Source organism: Lingula anatina, chromosome 2, assembly GCF_051362555.1.
Source record: "Lingula anatina isolate TDL-2025a chromosome 2, LinAna3.0, whole genome shotgun sequence".
In the NCBI taxonomy this organism is placed as follows: domain Eukaryota; kingdom Metazoa; phylum Brachiopoda; class Lingulata; order Lingulida; family Lingulidae; genus Lingula; species Lingula anatina.
This window is the reverse complement of record NC_141768.1, coordinates 34,855,319-34,870,888: the sequence shown is the minus strand read 5'-3', so window position 1 is coordinate 34,870,888 and position 15,570 is coordinate 34,855,319. Positions and strand designations below refer to the sequence as shown.

Sequence of the window (15,570 nt, the reverse complement as noted above, 5' to 3'; positions counted from 1 at the left end):
GCCCAGAGAAGATAATTAATTTTTTAACTGTTTGGCACATTACCGTAACAAAACCTGCCAGAACTTTTCATACTGGTAAATTGTATGGAATCCCAGGAGGGCCAAGTGAAATTAAAAAAAAAAAATTAAATTGAAAAAAAAAAGTGAAATTAAAAAAAAAAAAAAAATTAAATTGAAAAAAAAAAAATTTTTTTTTAACTTTAATTGAAAAAAAAAAAAATGCAATATCGCGCGATCTCCCGCGAGATCGCGCGTAATCCTGCGTGGCCACGTGAAATCCCGCGATACCGAGCAAAGTTTATTTCAAAAGGAAATCAAGAAAAAGAGAAAAAAAAAATCACGATATCTCACGAGAAATTGCGAGAATAGAAACATGGCGGAAGAAGCCACGATGTGTTTAAAATGCCAACATTGCACGGACTATGAACAACAGGCTCACATTCCCATTTGTAAATCATGCGGATGTGATAAAATATTGCACGTAAGTTGTTTTCTCTTTATTCTTTATGCAGATGATAGTGTGACGTATAGTATTATTAGTGAATCAAGGACGAGTCGGAGTGTCCTCTTGAGTCTTATTTCTTTACTATTACTAGTATTAGAACACCGGTTAAATAAATATGCCGCCTTTCCTGACACAGTGACACTGACTGGTTTTGCAAACGTCTTCATTAGGCATTAAACTTATATTACATACATGTACATAAATTTACAGTATTTTTCATTAGACTTCCTCGAAACAATTATTAAACCACACGTGTACAGTTCCCGTTAAGGATAGGAAGGTTGAAAGTAATGCTTTTCATTTGTAATTTACGTTTGTAGAGTGTCGTCGGTGCTTGTAACAAAAGGCAATGTCAATGTCCAGGATACCGAAAAATTAGAACCATCAGACATTGTGTCAACTGTGGGCACTTGCCCATGGATCACGACTTCAAATTTGGTGAGCAAATTCAGTGTTTGACTTTTTCAACATGGATCTACCAAGTTATTTGTGTTAAAATACAATAAGAATTGAAATAGTTTCATATATGATATTAATTGAAATATTTTTTAATTCTTGGGCTTCAATTTGTCAATTCAAATAATAGTTATTTTATGAGAGCATGAAACAGAAGTTGATTTAATTAAGAAAATATAAAATATAAATCATAAAATTGAATTAGGTGGATTTAGCCTGTATAATTTATCTTAAATGTTGAAGCACACATCTCCAGTGTTATTATCAAAGCTTATCTTTGGGCTACAAATTATGAAATATCACTGTAATTCTGACTGTTATTCATATGTAATTGGCACTGGAAGAGAAATCTCAGAAAAAATTCACATCCATTTTGTAATAAACAAAAGAGCATACTAAATGAAATTGCCTTATAATGTATGTGTGCTTAATTGTATGTCTTATAAGTCATCTATAGTCTGTCATTGCTTCATGTAAAAAATTCATTTTATTTTTGAATTCCAGATTTAAAGGTTTTCCTCAACAATCTAGTGGAACGTAATAAAAGCAATGCTTTGATATTAGAATATTTAAAGGACATTGGTATTACCTGGAGGTAAATATTTTTGTGTAGAATTCTTTGTGGCAACAAATGCTTATTTATAATTGCTTTTTTGTAGAGAAATCTTTGTGTCAATCAATGTCATGTTTAATTCTTATTGTTAGTGAAGCTCATTGCTTATTGCCCACGTCAAGTCTTTTCTTGGTGACAAACTTAACTATTAATTGGACAGCTGCTGACATCACTGGATAGGTTTTTTTTTTTTAATGATGGCTTGGACTCCTGGAATTTTTGTTGAAAATTACAAGTGGTGATTTTAAATGGCATGAATCCCCAGAAAAGTCTTGGCCCGTGTTATCATTTTCATATAGATTCCCATAAAAATCTGCAAAATCCTATTGCATGAGGGGTGAACTTTAAAGTTGTCAGCTCACTGAATATCTTAAAGCAGGTAATAAGTTCAGAAAGGATCTAATTATAATTTTTTTTTTTTTCACTGTCAGTGAAAGAACCCTCAAGAGAAGGTTAAATGTTCTTGAAATCAAGCGACATGAACATGTCCCTGTCCAAGAATTAAGGGTAAGCGATAATTTTGATGCTGCCTACTTTGAATCAATCTGTATGTTGAAATAATATCTGTAGTATTTTGATCACTCAAGTCTTAGAATAGAGGAGATGGCATAAATACACCAACCAACCAGTACAGTACTAGTATATAGATATGTCTGATAGAGAGTCTGTTACAATCCAAAACTTAATCCCCCTTGTACAAATAAAATAAAAATATTGACATCTTACAATGATTTATATTTCCAATCATAATTTAATAAGGTTAAATACATAATAAATGGTCATTTTAATGTGTGAGTCATATCTTTTTATGTAGGATATTATTCAACAAGAAGTCGTTGTTTGTGGGGGACTGGCAGGTGTAAGGCGAATATATGATCAGTGTCGCCAGAAATATCACAAGAAAGTAAAAAGGTTAGTTAAGTAAAGGAATAATTTTTGCAATTAAGCAGTTAATTAAAAAATGAAAGTAATAATCTATATTTGTTTCACTTCTATTAAATTATATTATTCTGTTACTCTATCCTAAGAATTGATGTGCAAGAGATATTGCGTGAAGTTGATCCTGAAGGTCGGAAACTAAGGATACGAAGGGCTTTAAATCGACGAGTTTTTAAATCACAGGTAAATATTATTTTTATGTATAGACACAGAGACCTATCTGTCTTGATCATTTAAGCCATGCACTTTCAGCGATAACACAATATGTGGAAAACTATTTAGTCTTAAACCCTTTTCTGGTCACAAAAAATTGCCAAGTCATCATACTGTCAGTTTCAACTAACTTAAGATTATAGAAAGATAATTGTATGATGGAGCCACTTATCAGTAAAAGTTGTTTGATTCGTTCATTTGAGGAATGTATCAGTCAGATTGTTCACATGTATATTCTTTCAAAATGACATTTAATTTTATGTTTTCATATGATGATATCAACTATTTCTTTTCAGGGACCAAATTGGATTTGGTCTGTGGATGGTAATGACAAGTTGCAGTTCTTCCATATTTACATACATGGATGCATTGATACATTTTCACGCAAGATTTTGTGGTTACATGCCAACACTACAAATAAGGATTCTAAAGTAGTGGCTAAATATTTCTTTGACACTGTGAAGACTTTAAAAGGTAAGAATCATTTAATCCTTAGTTAAAGTGGTAACCACTACAGAATAATCTTGCTTTCAACATTTTCAATGCTTTTCCATATTTCTGATATTATTAATTCCAAAATCCTGAGTTTATATAATTGATTTTACCCTACTTAGAACTGTCCACATACTCACACATGGCACCACAAAACCAACCAGCAGGCAAACGGCATTGCTTCTACGTTGATCCACCAAAATTGAATTACTGCAGACACTGTGCAGATACATGTATATAATGTACTGTTTTAAGTAAAAGCCAATTTGAAAAACTCTATCCCTTATCCAACAAAACACTACCTGGTTTAAAAGAGTTTACTAGTATTATCCATTTCTGATTTTGCCATTGTAATATACTAGTTTGGGGTATATTTCAACACTTCTTAAACATCTGTGCTAATAGTTACCGTTTTTTAATAGTCTGCCCTAATAGAACTAGAAGTGACCCAGGGACAGAGAATGTAGACTTAATTGAATGCCAAATGTTCCTAAGAAGAAATAGCAGTGATCAGCATGCTTTCTCCAATAGTCACATCATGGGGCCTTCACCACTGAACCAGGTATGTAAATTTCTTATTATATTTACCCATTTGTCACAAGGATGTCTATTAAAGCCTGTAGTTCGATCACGCACTATTCTGATGTCATGCATTTATTTCAGAAAATAGAGTGTTTCTGGTCAACTTTCCTAAAGAGAGTTTTAATCCGTTGGCAGGAAGAATTAATGGTAAGTTTATTTCTTTTTGGTAGTTTCTGCTTTTCCCAGTCATTTAACTCCCGTATATTCTAGGATTCATTAGGATAATGGAGAGTTTCTTAAACATCCCACTAACAACATGTTTACGACAAAATATGTTTTTGATAATAAACTGGTTATTATAAGTAAGAAAAGGCATTTCCATTACTCATGGATAAAATGGTTTATATTATTAAAGACTATTTAGTTCAGAAACTCCCAAACAGCATTTCTTCCAAAATGTGCACAGATTAAAAAAAATTGGTAGGTCATACTTATTATGATTAAGGAATGTTTCCTTATATGATGATAATAGTACCTTAACAGTGATTTACAAATAAATAAATAAATAATAATAGTAAATATTATGGTTTATTTGTCAAATTAGTTTCTAGTTATGTAATATCATAGAATGACTGATAAATTCACAAGTATTATACTTTTCAGGGTTTGCACAGAGATGGTTGGTATGACAGACACAGTTGCATTGACAAGTGGTGCATGGTATTTGTTTACTTGCCTCTGATACAACATGATATAGATGCATTTCAACTGTGGTGGAACAACCACAAAATAAGACACCAAAGGCAGGTGTGGTTACCCACTGGTGCTGCTCCAAATGACATTTATGCATTTCCACATTTATATGGTAAATTTGGCAATTTCAGTTACATGTTTAGCATATAAAAGATTGAAATATTTAAAACTTAAAACATTTTTGTAATAATCTTTTACTTTCAATATGAACATGTAGTCAATTTAACACATCACCATGTTCTTGTGGCATTGGCTATGTGACTAAATGGAACAACTGGCTTAAGGTATATCAACCTACATATTTTATGCAATATATATTTGCAGGCGGTCACCAGTGTGGATTCACTGTCAGTGATATAGATTTGGCAGAAGTTGCACGAGAAAAAACACTGAACTATGAACAATTTGCTCGTGTGCCACAGGACTTCTATAATGAAGCAACTAACTTCACTGCCACTAACCACTTGACAATTGAAATATCCACTGCAGCAGAGTGTTATATTCAACTAAGGAGACACTTCATCCTAGAAAGATCTGCATTACAGTCATCTATATATGTGTAAAATGTAATATTAATGTTTCTGCACCAACCTGCAAATTCCAAATTGCTGTACAGGAAAAAAGAAAATAAAGAATCACAAAAGAGGTTATTTTCCTCTTTTTGATACATTAATACAATGTGCAACAGGCTACACAACCCATTTTTATGAAACCACAAGACTAAAAGGTAAATTGGTTTTCCCTTGATGGTGTTATCTCTTTATGCGCATGGTGATCCTGGTGTCACACCTATTATGTCAGTACATAAAAATTCAACCACTTTTAAATAAACTTGACAATACATATAATTCAAAGTCTCTATCCCAGCATAGCTGTCAAAACTACAAAAAAAGGATAAAAAAAATGCACAAAGTAGGTAACTGTCAATACTGATGCAAAATACAGTATGCTTAACAGAAAGTCGACAGCATTGCAAATATATGTCTGTTAGGAATATGTTACTAGCAGACCCATGTCACTTTAAATTCACAGTTAAAATATACCAGCAAGAGAAATATGAACATTCAAATAAAAATGCATAAATTTTAGAAAAAAAAAGCAATCAAGCTGGGTTCCCAATTTGATCAGTGCTTAAGGATTATTATTGGACTTTCAAACTTATATGTCACTGTTTTTTCTTTATAATGTTACTATTGGCAGTGCACAATTTTTTTTTTGCCAAATCTGATACAATTTTACGGAATGATACAACCTTGAACTGTCTAACATAATAGTATAATGTATAAAAGGTCACTGCCATTTGACTTCATGCCTTTGGGGGTTAAATCCCTGAATAAAAATGCCAATATTTAAAAAATATAGAACACACATAGAAGGCAGTCAAACTGGTGCAAGTCTAGGTACAATTCAGACCAAGAACCCTTTCAGTAGGTTTGACAGCCACGAGTAGCATGACTTTAATGGCCATTAAGGTGAGAGTGACCAAAATTTATTTTCCCTCACTTTTGATCTATATTACATAATGCTTAAGAGCATAATCACCACCAATTCTTAATTATGCAATGCAGTTAAAATGGTATTTATAAAAAAATTAATTAGCAAAGGTATTCAGGCCCATGATATTTGAAAATTCCACTATGTACACAAGTGAGAACTATAACTAATGAGTTTACTTCCATTTTCAACAATTAAGTAAATAATAAAAACGGCACAACTTTAATAAAATTGTCCAATCATTTTTGATTACCAGTTTACGCCTTCCTATTCAAGTTCAGTAGTAACAATGGGTGTATCTCTGCTAATTTTGGTGCATTTTACATTTTATTTTCACGTCTGAATATTGGATGTTGAAATATTTGATACAGAACAATGCCCGAGCCCTAACGAAAAAAATAAAAAATAATACATAAAAACCTGCAGTGTTGCACATGCAAAGCTCTACAAAATGAAAAAAAAAAAAAAAACAAGGTCTCTAGCAATGATGGTTCCAGAATTAGAGAGTTTTTAGTTTGGCATCTAATAGCCACTACTCGACTGAAAATGCCCCAATTGACCCCAAACTCACAAAGATGAAAGATTACCCTAAGGGTAACACCTGCCCATTATATTATAGATTAGATCTGTGTAGTTTCTGAAAATATGCAATAATAACTGTTTTTCACAAGAAAGTTAGCAATTTTAGAAAAATGTGACCTGTTTGACCTTGAAATAATGTTCTAGGAGGAGAAGCGGTAACGGTGACTTGTAGTTCACGACACCCTGCAGAGCCATATGAGATAGGTCGGGACAAAAGCCATGAATACTGCCAGCGTACATGCTGGTGGTACTAAAGAGTTGTTTTTAAAATATTCTAGCCCCAAAAAATTCCTTCTCATTGTAACATTGGCCTAGCATGGAGCCAACACCCCAGGCTGTTGGGCGCAGACTGGCCTTATATTGAAGGCATGCTTTCACAGCTACTTCCAACTTCTTATTGGCCAACCCTTGTATGGCCTCAGGCAATACTTCTTGTAACTGCAACATGATGATTTGCACTTCGTCTGATCCCTGGGGCCACACATATCCTACGAAAACACGCAGGATAGTGCAGCCCAGGGACCATATATCGCATGATGGCTGATCCTTTAAACTGCTGTTTTTGCATAACTCTGGTGCCCTGTAAAGGGGGGTACCAGGGCCTTTCCCCCCTCCTTTTGTTGTTCTTTTAGTCGCCTCACTTCGAATTTTGTCTTTTAACCTGGACACGCCGAAATCGGTAATTTTGACAATCCCCCCTTTTAACTGAAAGTGAAAAAAAAGTTGGTTAACATTCTTAATTCGATGACAGAATGAAGCAAAATAAATTTAAGAAAAATTCTTAAATTAAAATGACTATGGCAACTTTTATCAATAAAACTAGAGGATCAGAGAGGCGATACCGCCTCCTGGTATTGTACCACCAGCTGGAGTAAGCATATTTGTATGGCAAGGAAAAAATAGGATCTTTGAAGCATTGCATAACGTTATCTTACAACAAAAGGGAATTTTCCATTATATTTCTTTAAAATACACTGAAATTCTGGAGAAAAACAACATAATTGGCCAAAAAAAATGAACGTACAATGCATCCATGCATATCATTATGCCTCGTTACACTCATGCTACATATAAGCATATCTCATTCAATTTAAATAGGAACCGCAGGTGTATCTTTGTCACTTTTGAAGATAATAATAAGTGGGTGAAAGATCAAAATTCTAAGTCTAAGTTTAAGATCACAGTTAAATTGCCAGTATGTGAATTCCTATTAACTTCAATAGTAACTATAGTCCTATGTCTGCCAGTTCTGGAGATATAAGATACTTAAATGTTGCAAAGTTCAGTTCATGATGAGAAGTAGGTCAAAGGTCAATTTCAAGGTCACATTTAGATTGCCAGTATATGACTTCCTATTCAAGTTCAAAAGTAACTATGGCCCTATCTCTGCCAGTTTTGGAGATAAAAGGGTTCAAAAACTTGGAAAGTTCAGTTTATGGTGAAAAGTAGGTCAATGGTCAATTTCAAGGTCACATTTAGATTGCCAGTATATGACTTCCTATTCAAGTTCAAAAGTAACTATGGACCTATCTCTACCAGTTTTGGAGATAAAAGGGTTCAAAAACTTGGAAAGTTCAGTTTATGGTATGTACATTTTGATACAGCATAACTCGAAAACTGTATGGAATACAAAAAAACAGAAACCACTCCCAGTGTTGGGCTTTACATGCTCTACAAAATGCAAAAAAGAATGAGTCTGTAGCATTAACGGTTCCCAAATTAGAGACAGTTTTCAGTTTCGGCATCTTATGGCCACTACTCCTGTGAAAATGCACCGATTGACCCCTAATCCATGGTGATGAAAGATGACCCGACAGGTAACACTTTCCAATAATATTATTGGTTAAGTCTGTGTGGTGTCTGAATAACAGCACAAATAAATTTTTTTTTCGTAAAAAACTTCGTTTTTTCGAAAATTTTGGCCCGTTTGACCTCGAAATAAAGGTCAAAGGTCAAATCCAAGGGCATATTTGAAATCTACACATGACTTTTGGAAAGCTGTCTGTAGAAAATTTTCCCATAATTCCTTCCGTAGGGTAGATAATTAGCATTCAATTTTGTCATTTTTGGACAAGGGTGCATTGCAATGAGTGCCACACCTAGACCCAAATACCGACTAAGCCCAAATTTTACGTGGAACAAGTTGAGATTATAGGTGACCTAAATCCAAGAGATGGGTATACAGGCCCTTACCGTCTAGGAGGAGAAGCGGTAACGGTGACTTGGCGGCGGAGCCGCAGGAGCCGGCGGAACATACGGGTCGGGACTAAAACCATGGGTACCGCCAGCGCCTACGCTGGTGGTACAATAAAACAGCTTTAATGGCAACCTTTTTTTTTAAAGCAAAGATAACAGTTAATGGGATAAACTAGATCATCAATGCTAACCAACAAATTTGAAGGCTTGATGTCCCTGTGCACAATTCCATTTTCATGTAGATATTCTAAGCCAGCACATGCCTGCTGGAAGTAATGACACTTGGTGGCAAAATCCTAAAAAATAAAAAACATACTGCCAACCTTTATTAGACCAAATTAGATTTGATGCATGATGAATGGCTACATAAATAGCATCTGTGTTCAATCTGTCCATAAAACATCCATTACTTTAAAAAAATCACATATATGACTAGGATTTCAATGAAAAGGCGTTGGACAAGGGAAATATTTCTCTCAGGTGATTTTCTCAGTGTTGATATATGTACTATATACTTCATGAACCTGGTGGCAATATTATTATTTCCATGTAAAACTAAAGGACTCTCAAACAAATTTGCTAATCCTGATGGGTAAACACCCTATCCTTCATAAAAATCCCATAATGAACAAGTATATATTTAGTCAACCACTAGTCATTATTCATGGTCAATATAAAAAAACTATGATATAGTCTTACTCCTTTTCCAATCAACTGCTCCATACTACCTCCTCTGCACAGTTCCATCAACAGGAAAGCAGTATCTTCTGTCCAAGAAACAGCAACCATATGTACAATGTTTTCATGGCGTAGCTTCCTGCCAAAAAAGAAGATGAATTGATATTTTGACATTTAGGCAGTCAAAAAGAAAGAATAAAAACAAAGCACAGTAATTGTGTCAGTTTCTGGTTTAGAAATAAGTAAATCTAGGACTTAGTAGTGCTCTTTAACATTTTAACTAACAAGTTGACATTTTTTAAAAATAACCAAACACACACATTTACACTAATAACAATTTAATTACCCTAATATTTGAATCTCATTTTCAATGGAGTCTTTTTCCCTGTTCTGGATAGGAAGAACTTTGATGGCAACGGGTCCATAATAATTTCCAGAATACACATTTCCAAAGCTTCCAGATCCTAAAAGATTGCTTTTGTGGAGTTCAAAATCCTTAGTTGACACCACAGCCAATCCATCTAAGAGGCCAAATGAACATGTCAATTAAAATGATTTTCCTATATCCAAATAGGTACTTATTTCAAACTTATTTCAAGTTTTTTGTGGGAGGCAATATGAAATAAAAGAAAACGACTTGTTTAGAAGAAACCCTCTGTGTATGTATACACATATAACCCTATCAGAGAGGCAACTTTTTATTAATTAATTAATTAATTAATTAATATTATTTAACTTTTTTTTTTGAGTGGGAGGGGGGGTGGGGTAAGTATACCTGGATATTTTGTAATAGTTTTTTCCTCTTCCTTCTCTATGAAAATAAAGTAAAGCATACTTAAAACAAGTTTAAATATTTTGAGGATAATAATGTTGGAGATTTATTGTTCTTGCATATAATGATTACTTGTGGATTGAATTATTTCATAATAATGCTTAAATCTTTTCCAAGTAACATCATACAAACTTTGCAAAAAAACACCATTTTCACTAACCTTTGCTTTTAACCATTCTAACTTCAATAGGTTCTGATGTAGCTTCTTTTGGTTGTGCTCCAAATTTCATAGCTTTGGCCCAGTAGATTCCTTGTTCATCTACCTCTACCACAGGGCCACATTTTCCCAACATGGTTGTCTTTCCATTAATATTCTTATACCATTCTGTGACAACATTTTCATCGTTAAGGGGTGTTGTAACAAAGTATATAAGGGCTCTTTCTGCGCATACGACAACATTTTTACTCTGGCCCAGGATTTTGAAATCTGGAAATGAAACACCTTTGGACATCACATGCATATGTCAACAAATAACGATTGCATGTCACGTACATTGCACACTAAATAGCAGGTATTTCTAATAAATCTTTAATCAAAATGATTGAATGTTCAGAAATAATGGATCAAGTAATGTATTTTGTTATTTCAATAAGTTTCATCTATAAAAATTAGCTGATTTTATCTGCTACTGCTATTGTGGGCTAGCATATTATTAAAGGTAATTTTAGGTGTTTTTTACTAAAAGAGCAACGTGACAGAGAAGCATGCCTATGAACAGGATGGGACTAAAGCGGTTCAGTAGTGTGAACTGAGTTCAGTAGGTTTAAATAATGGTATATCACAGGCACAAGTCAGGGGCGGATCCAGTGATATTTTCTGACAGTCTTCCAAATTATCTTTGTTGATCTATCCTCCATTTTTGACTGTCTTTCGACAGAGAAAAATAGATACCCGTCAATGTAAACCTGAAAATCTGACTGTCTTCTGGAAGACCCAGAAGACGGCCTAAATCCAACCCTGCAAGTTGACAAGTAAGAATATTATTAGCTGATTCACTAACCTTTAGTAGAAGGCTCTACCTGTATCAGATAAGTTGCTAATATAACTTCTTCAGAACCAGTGACATAATTACATGTAACCACATCAGTATCACCTACAGAAATATAATTAAGTCATATTAAAGATAAAAAGAGTTGCATATCTATTTCTGCACAATATTATATTTTCTTTTAAACTTGTTTTTTTAAATTCCCTTGCATAAAATATGAAAATATAGCCTTGTGTAATTGTTTTAATGTAAATTAGCTTATATGTATATATATATATATATATATATATATATATATATATATAGTCCTCTAATTTGAGAAAACATGCAGTTTCAAAAAATTACATCTTACCATCCTTAAGCTGAATTAGATGGTGCTTAGATAGGTCAATGACCTCAGAGTTTTGGACTGGCTTTTCATACATACATTTACCATCTATGACAGCTGCAGACAAAACTGAAAATATGAGTAAGTGAAGAAACTACATAGACTTTCAGGATATAATAGCTATATGAAGGTTTTTTTAAATGTATATTTAGAGTTGAGAAAATGCCCACTAAAACTTCCAAGCTATCGATCTCACAAACAAAAAGGTGAAAGCAAATTTTTATTCTACAAAATTAACTAATAACTAGAGGGTCAGAGAGGCAATACTGCCTCCAGGTACTGTACCACCATATGGAGTAAGCTTGTTTGTATGGAAAACAAAACTATGCAGCAAAACTGGCAAATAACAAGACACCATACAGATAACATGGCAGCAGAGCTGCCAAATAACCAGACATTATGCAGATTTTGATTCCACTTGGCCTTTTTCTAGGCTAGTGAACAAATAAAATACATTCTTTGTAACCTTTTTTCTCAGCAGCTGTTTTTTTCTTATCCAAATCCACACTCACAAATACCAGAAGTAAAATGGCATAAATAACATTTTAATAAATATGTATGTTACAATGAGATTCAAACATAAAAACAATATATAAAACAATATATAATAATATGCTTTGGTAAAGCTGCAAAAATGCTGCGAATTTCAGGGAAATTCATTTTGAGCTTTATAAATGTTATAATAATCAGTATCCTTATTATTAATGAGTGTTGAAGCATACTTTGATTTTCACACAATCCTTACCTAAAAGGTCATCTGGAAACTGGACTCTGCAATTTTCATTTGGTTTTGCAGCCTTATCCTAAAATAAACCCAGAAAATAGGTTTTTATATGTTGCTGATGATCTGTAGTTAAAAGCTAAGAAAAGCAAATTATTAAACATAAAATTATACAATTAAATGACTGGTACAGGTTATACTTTTAATGACCCATCTACCAATGCCTATGTTCTCTTTATAGCCTCTTTATTAAAAAAAACTCACAGCACATCTCTCCTGCCCATGTATCGAAGATTCTGGTAAGTTTAAAAGACTGCTATGATGATCATCATCTCTCTGCTCCAGTCCCTATGTATGATAAAACCAATTTGAAAATGACTTTTAAATAAGCTTTCTATTTCATGAACTTAAATACAACATAAACACTAAAATGTAGAGTCAGAACTTACTTGACAGCTTTCAGTTGTATGTGAAGTATCTGAAGGGACAGCACCAGACATGAATTTCATTTGAAATGCTTTCTGAAAATGAATAAAAGAAGAAATTAATTAAAGAAACAGAAAGGTGAATGTTCATTCCAGAAGAGCATAATTTAATGAGCTAGTATGCTGCTAGAAAGGGAAGTTACTACATGTAGGTGGCCGAAAGGTTCACCAATTAGAATTTTTTTTGCACTGGTACAAAGGTTAATTAATCTGAGAGTTCAATAGTCCGAAGGTACATAAGTTTGAAACTGTACAACACATTTAAGACCGACATGTTTTCAGACTAGTCCCATTTTTGGTTTGAAGAACCTTTGAACTACATGTTTAATCATGCACCCTTACAAAAAATTAAACATTAAAACAATGTGACAGTATCTATCAATCTACTTAAGAAGGAATAACTTACTTGACTTCCTTTACCAGTTCTTTTACTTGGATTTAGTGGTGGAAGTGAGCTGTCACTGCTTACATCCTCATCAGGGACCTTAAGAGTATAGATGAGAAAGAATCTCATACTAGATTCATCCTCCAACTTGTGTAAGTTTTATCTAAATACACTACAAGTTATATTTATTGGTAGTGAACAATTCAATAGAAACCTCTAAAACCATATGACAATAAAATACTCTAATATCGCTTTCAAAGAAACTTACTTATGGATACAATTTATTCATTGGAATAACTTTACAGCACCAAAATTGAATAACTTCTTAAATTAAAGTATTTCACCAGATATTAAGATAAGTGATTAAAAGTTACAATTAGAAATCTCCACTAGATACCCATGACCAGAAAAAAAATTAAAACATTATTTATATTACCCACTTCAAGCTCTAAAATGCACAAGTGTGATTACTCTGTAAGAGGAAGCTACATTTCTTATAAATGTACATGCAAAGCCTTATAAGAAAAATGAATGAAAGAAAACACAAAACTGATATCAGATCAAAGCACCAACCCTTTATGAGGTTTTTATTTTGCATCGTATTATATAGGTATTATTACAGTATCTTGTGCAAATAATCTGCTTTAGTATCAGAATAATGTCATTAGCTAGGAAAATTAAAGCAACTCGTACATGTATATTGTCGGGTCCCACATAAAGATCATACGAAGTCATATGACGTAATGTGAAGTAATGCGGCGGTCTCTGTGTATGACGCCGAGGTAAAGAAATTAATTATGCAATTAAAAGTAGTTAAAGTTTGCGTCATGAATCATACATGTAGATAACAATTAAGATATAAGCAATATCGGAAGAGAGATACGGGGGAGAGATACGCGAGTCATGTAGAAGGAAGCAACGAAGGAGGAGGTTGGAAGCGACGGAGGACGGAGCTGACGAGTTAGGAGTTTGGGACTTCACTTAGAATATCATGTAGTTACCGAATAAATCATTTCACTGGTCATTATGTGGACTTGGGTTTTCTTTGCGCGACCTTACGTAAATCTGACGCGAACCTAGGAATCTTCGGCTGGGGTTATCCACTAAGTTAGTCTAAAACGTAATGTCCTATTTCGAGCCAACGCTTGAATTAAGCGTACAAAATTAAGTTTAAGACATTCATCGTAGGCATGTGTAAAAAGGTTCATTACATATTTGGCGACCCTCGCCAGTTTACGTTAAAATGCGCTCAAAGAAGATTCGATTCACACACAAAATGGCCAGGAGGAAAGGTAGGTGTAGGAGAAAAAGTAAAACTTCGCACGACGAAGATCGGCCGGCCGGCAGTATCACCGGACCGGTTGAGGTAATTATTAATGTTATTTATATTGTCAGAACTGGTATTTAGTAAATTGCTAAATACTGTGTAAATTTTGAGGTTAAGTATCAAGGCTTTTCTGTAGTTTATATAGTCGATTTTATACGGGAATCTCACATTTTCGATGTCGGGTTGCGTAATAGAAGTACGTGTTAAGTATATTGGTAGGTTACTTACTTTTTCAAAAGAAACTAGAGATCGTTAGAGCACGGAAAATGTACTTGTTGATAAGAAACTTCGCACAATTAATTAATGCGTGGTAGGTACAAGCGAGTTTATACATTTTGGGTATAGAAAGGAGATCGTCGATCTGCGTAAATTAGTACGACGAGTTTTGCGTTGTCAGGCCTGTAACCAGCAATTTCAAAAGGGGGGTTCTTTTTCTGAAAAAGTGGACCTTTTCCCATAAAAACTTCATGTACCTAGATCAAATTTTACCCAGAGTGGACCTTTTCCCAGCAAAAGGGGCGGTTCTTTCGAAACCCCCCCCCCCCGAACCCCCCCTGGCTACGGGCCTGGTTGTACTTGTAGGTGTAATGTGTCGTGTTTTCTTGTTAATGTTGTTGTAAGATAGCATGTGTTCGGGTTCTTGTTGCTTTGTCGATCGTATGGATATTGAGCGATAAGGAAGATTCCTGCGTTGTAGAATAGGGTCCTTTGCGTGTGGTATTCGTTTACGTTAATTGTTTTGGTAATAGCTATATTATGTAAATAACGAAAGGTAACTTTAAGAGTGAACAAATTATCAATTACAATTGCCGGTGAAGTCAAGCAAGTGCTGACAAAGGCAGAGGGCAAGATAACGAAATTCAGGTGTTTGAAATTTGCTCCGATCGAGAGAAAGATAGGAGGTAACGAGTTTATGGACGGAGATAACGTCGGAATATGGTGATTTTAGGTAAAAACGAATTCGTGGCAGTAAATTATGCAACAAAGGGCACATTTGAAT

General features: G+C 34.0%; 2 protein-coding genes across 5 annotated transcripts; one reads left to right on the top strand and one right to left on the bottom strand.

Moving 5' to 3' along the window:
- The first annotated feature begins 280 nt into the window (after positions 1-280).
- LOC147763646 (uncharacterized) lies at positions 281-5,139 on the top strand. Of its 2 annotated transcripts, XM_087005219.1 has the most exons (11): positions 281-481; positions 826-943; positions 1,466-1,556; positions 2,006-2,081; positions 2,389-2,486; positions 2,603-2,696; positions 3,023-3,200; positions 3,641-3,780; positions 3,882-3,947; positions 4,404-4,605; positions 4,818-5,139. In XM_087005219.1, the coding sequence occupies exons 1-11, from the start codon at positions 374-376 to the stop codon at positions 5,054-5,056; spliced, it is 1,410 nt and encodes a 469-aa protein (XP_086861345.1). In that variant the 5' UTR covers positions 281-373; the 3' UTR covers positions 5,057-5,139. The 2 variants fall into 2 exon arrangements, with proteins under 2 accessions (XP_086861345.1, XP_086861346.1); XM_087005220.1 differs by lacking the exon at positions 3,882-3,947 and having other exon boundaries at positions 285-481.
- On the bottom strand, positions 4,316-15,118 carry LOC106177366 (uncharacterized). Of its 3 annotated transcripts, none has more exons than XM_013560107.2 (13): positions 13,680-15,118; positions 13,265-13,342; positions 12,823-12,894; positions 12,638-12,721; positions 12,398-12,455; positions 11,617-11,721; positions 11,277-11,369; positions 10,436-10,702; positions 10,219-10,254; positions 9,790-9,964; positions 9,465-9,582; positions 8,957-9,061; positions 4,316-7,274 (listed from the first exon to the last, which is right to left on the bottom strand). In XM_013560107.2, the coding sequence occupies exons 3-13, from the start codon at positions 12,880-12,882 to the stop codon at positions 6,834-6,836; spliced, it is 1,542 nt and encodes a 513-aa protein (XP_013415561.1). In that variant the 5' UTR covers positions 12,883-12,894; positions 13,265-13,342; positions 13,680-15,118; the 3' UTR covers positions 4,316-6,833. The 3 variants fall into 3 exon arrangements, with proteins under 3 accessions (XP_013415561.1, XP_086861344.1, XP_086861343.1); XM_087005218.1 differs by having other exon boundaries at positions 13,684-15,118; XM_087005217.1 differs by having other exon boundaries at positions 13,265-15,118.
- Between the last annotated feature and the right edge of the window lie 452 nt (positions 15,119-15,570).

Excerpts from the sequence above, each read along its gene's own strand:
- LOC147763646 (XM_087005219.1), top strand. The coding sequence starts at position 374 with ATGGCGGAAGAAGCCACGATGTGTTTAAAATGCCAACATTGCACGGAC. Across the intron at positions 944-1,465 it reads GGATCACGACTTCAAATTTG|ATTTAAAGGTTTTCCTCAAC; the intron begins GTGAGCAAATTC and ends TTTGAATTCCAG. Across the intron at positions 2,697-3,022 it reads GACGAGTTTTTAAATCACAG|GGACCAAATTGGATTTGGTC; the intron begins GTAAATATTATT and ends ATTTCTTTTCAG.
- LOC106177366 (XM_087005217.1), bottom strand. The coding sequence starts at position 13,372 with ATGAGATTCTTTCTCATCTATACTCTTAAGGTCCCTGATGAGGATGTA. Across the intron at positions 12,456-12,637 it reads ATGGGCAGGAGAGATGTGCT|GATAAGGCTGCAAAACCAAA; the intron begins GTGAGTTTTTTT and ends GGTTTATTTTAG. Across the intron at positions 9,965-10,218 it reads AACTATTACAAAATATCCAG|ATGGATTGGCTGTGGTGTCA; the intron begins GTATACTTACCC and ends TTGGCCTCTTAG.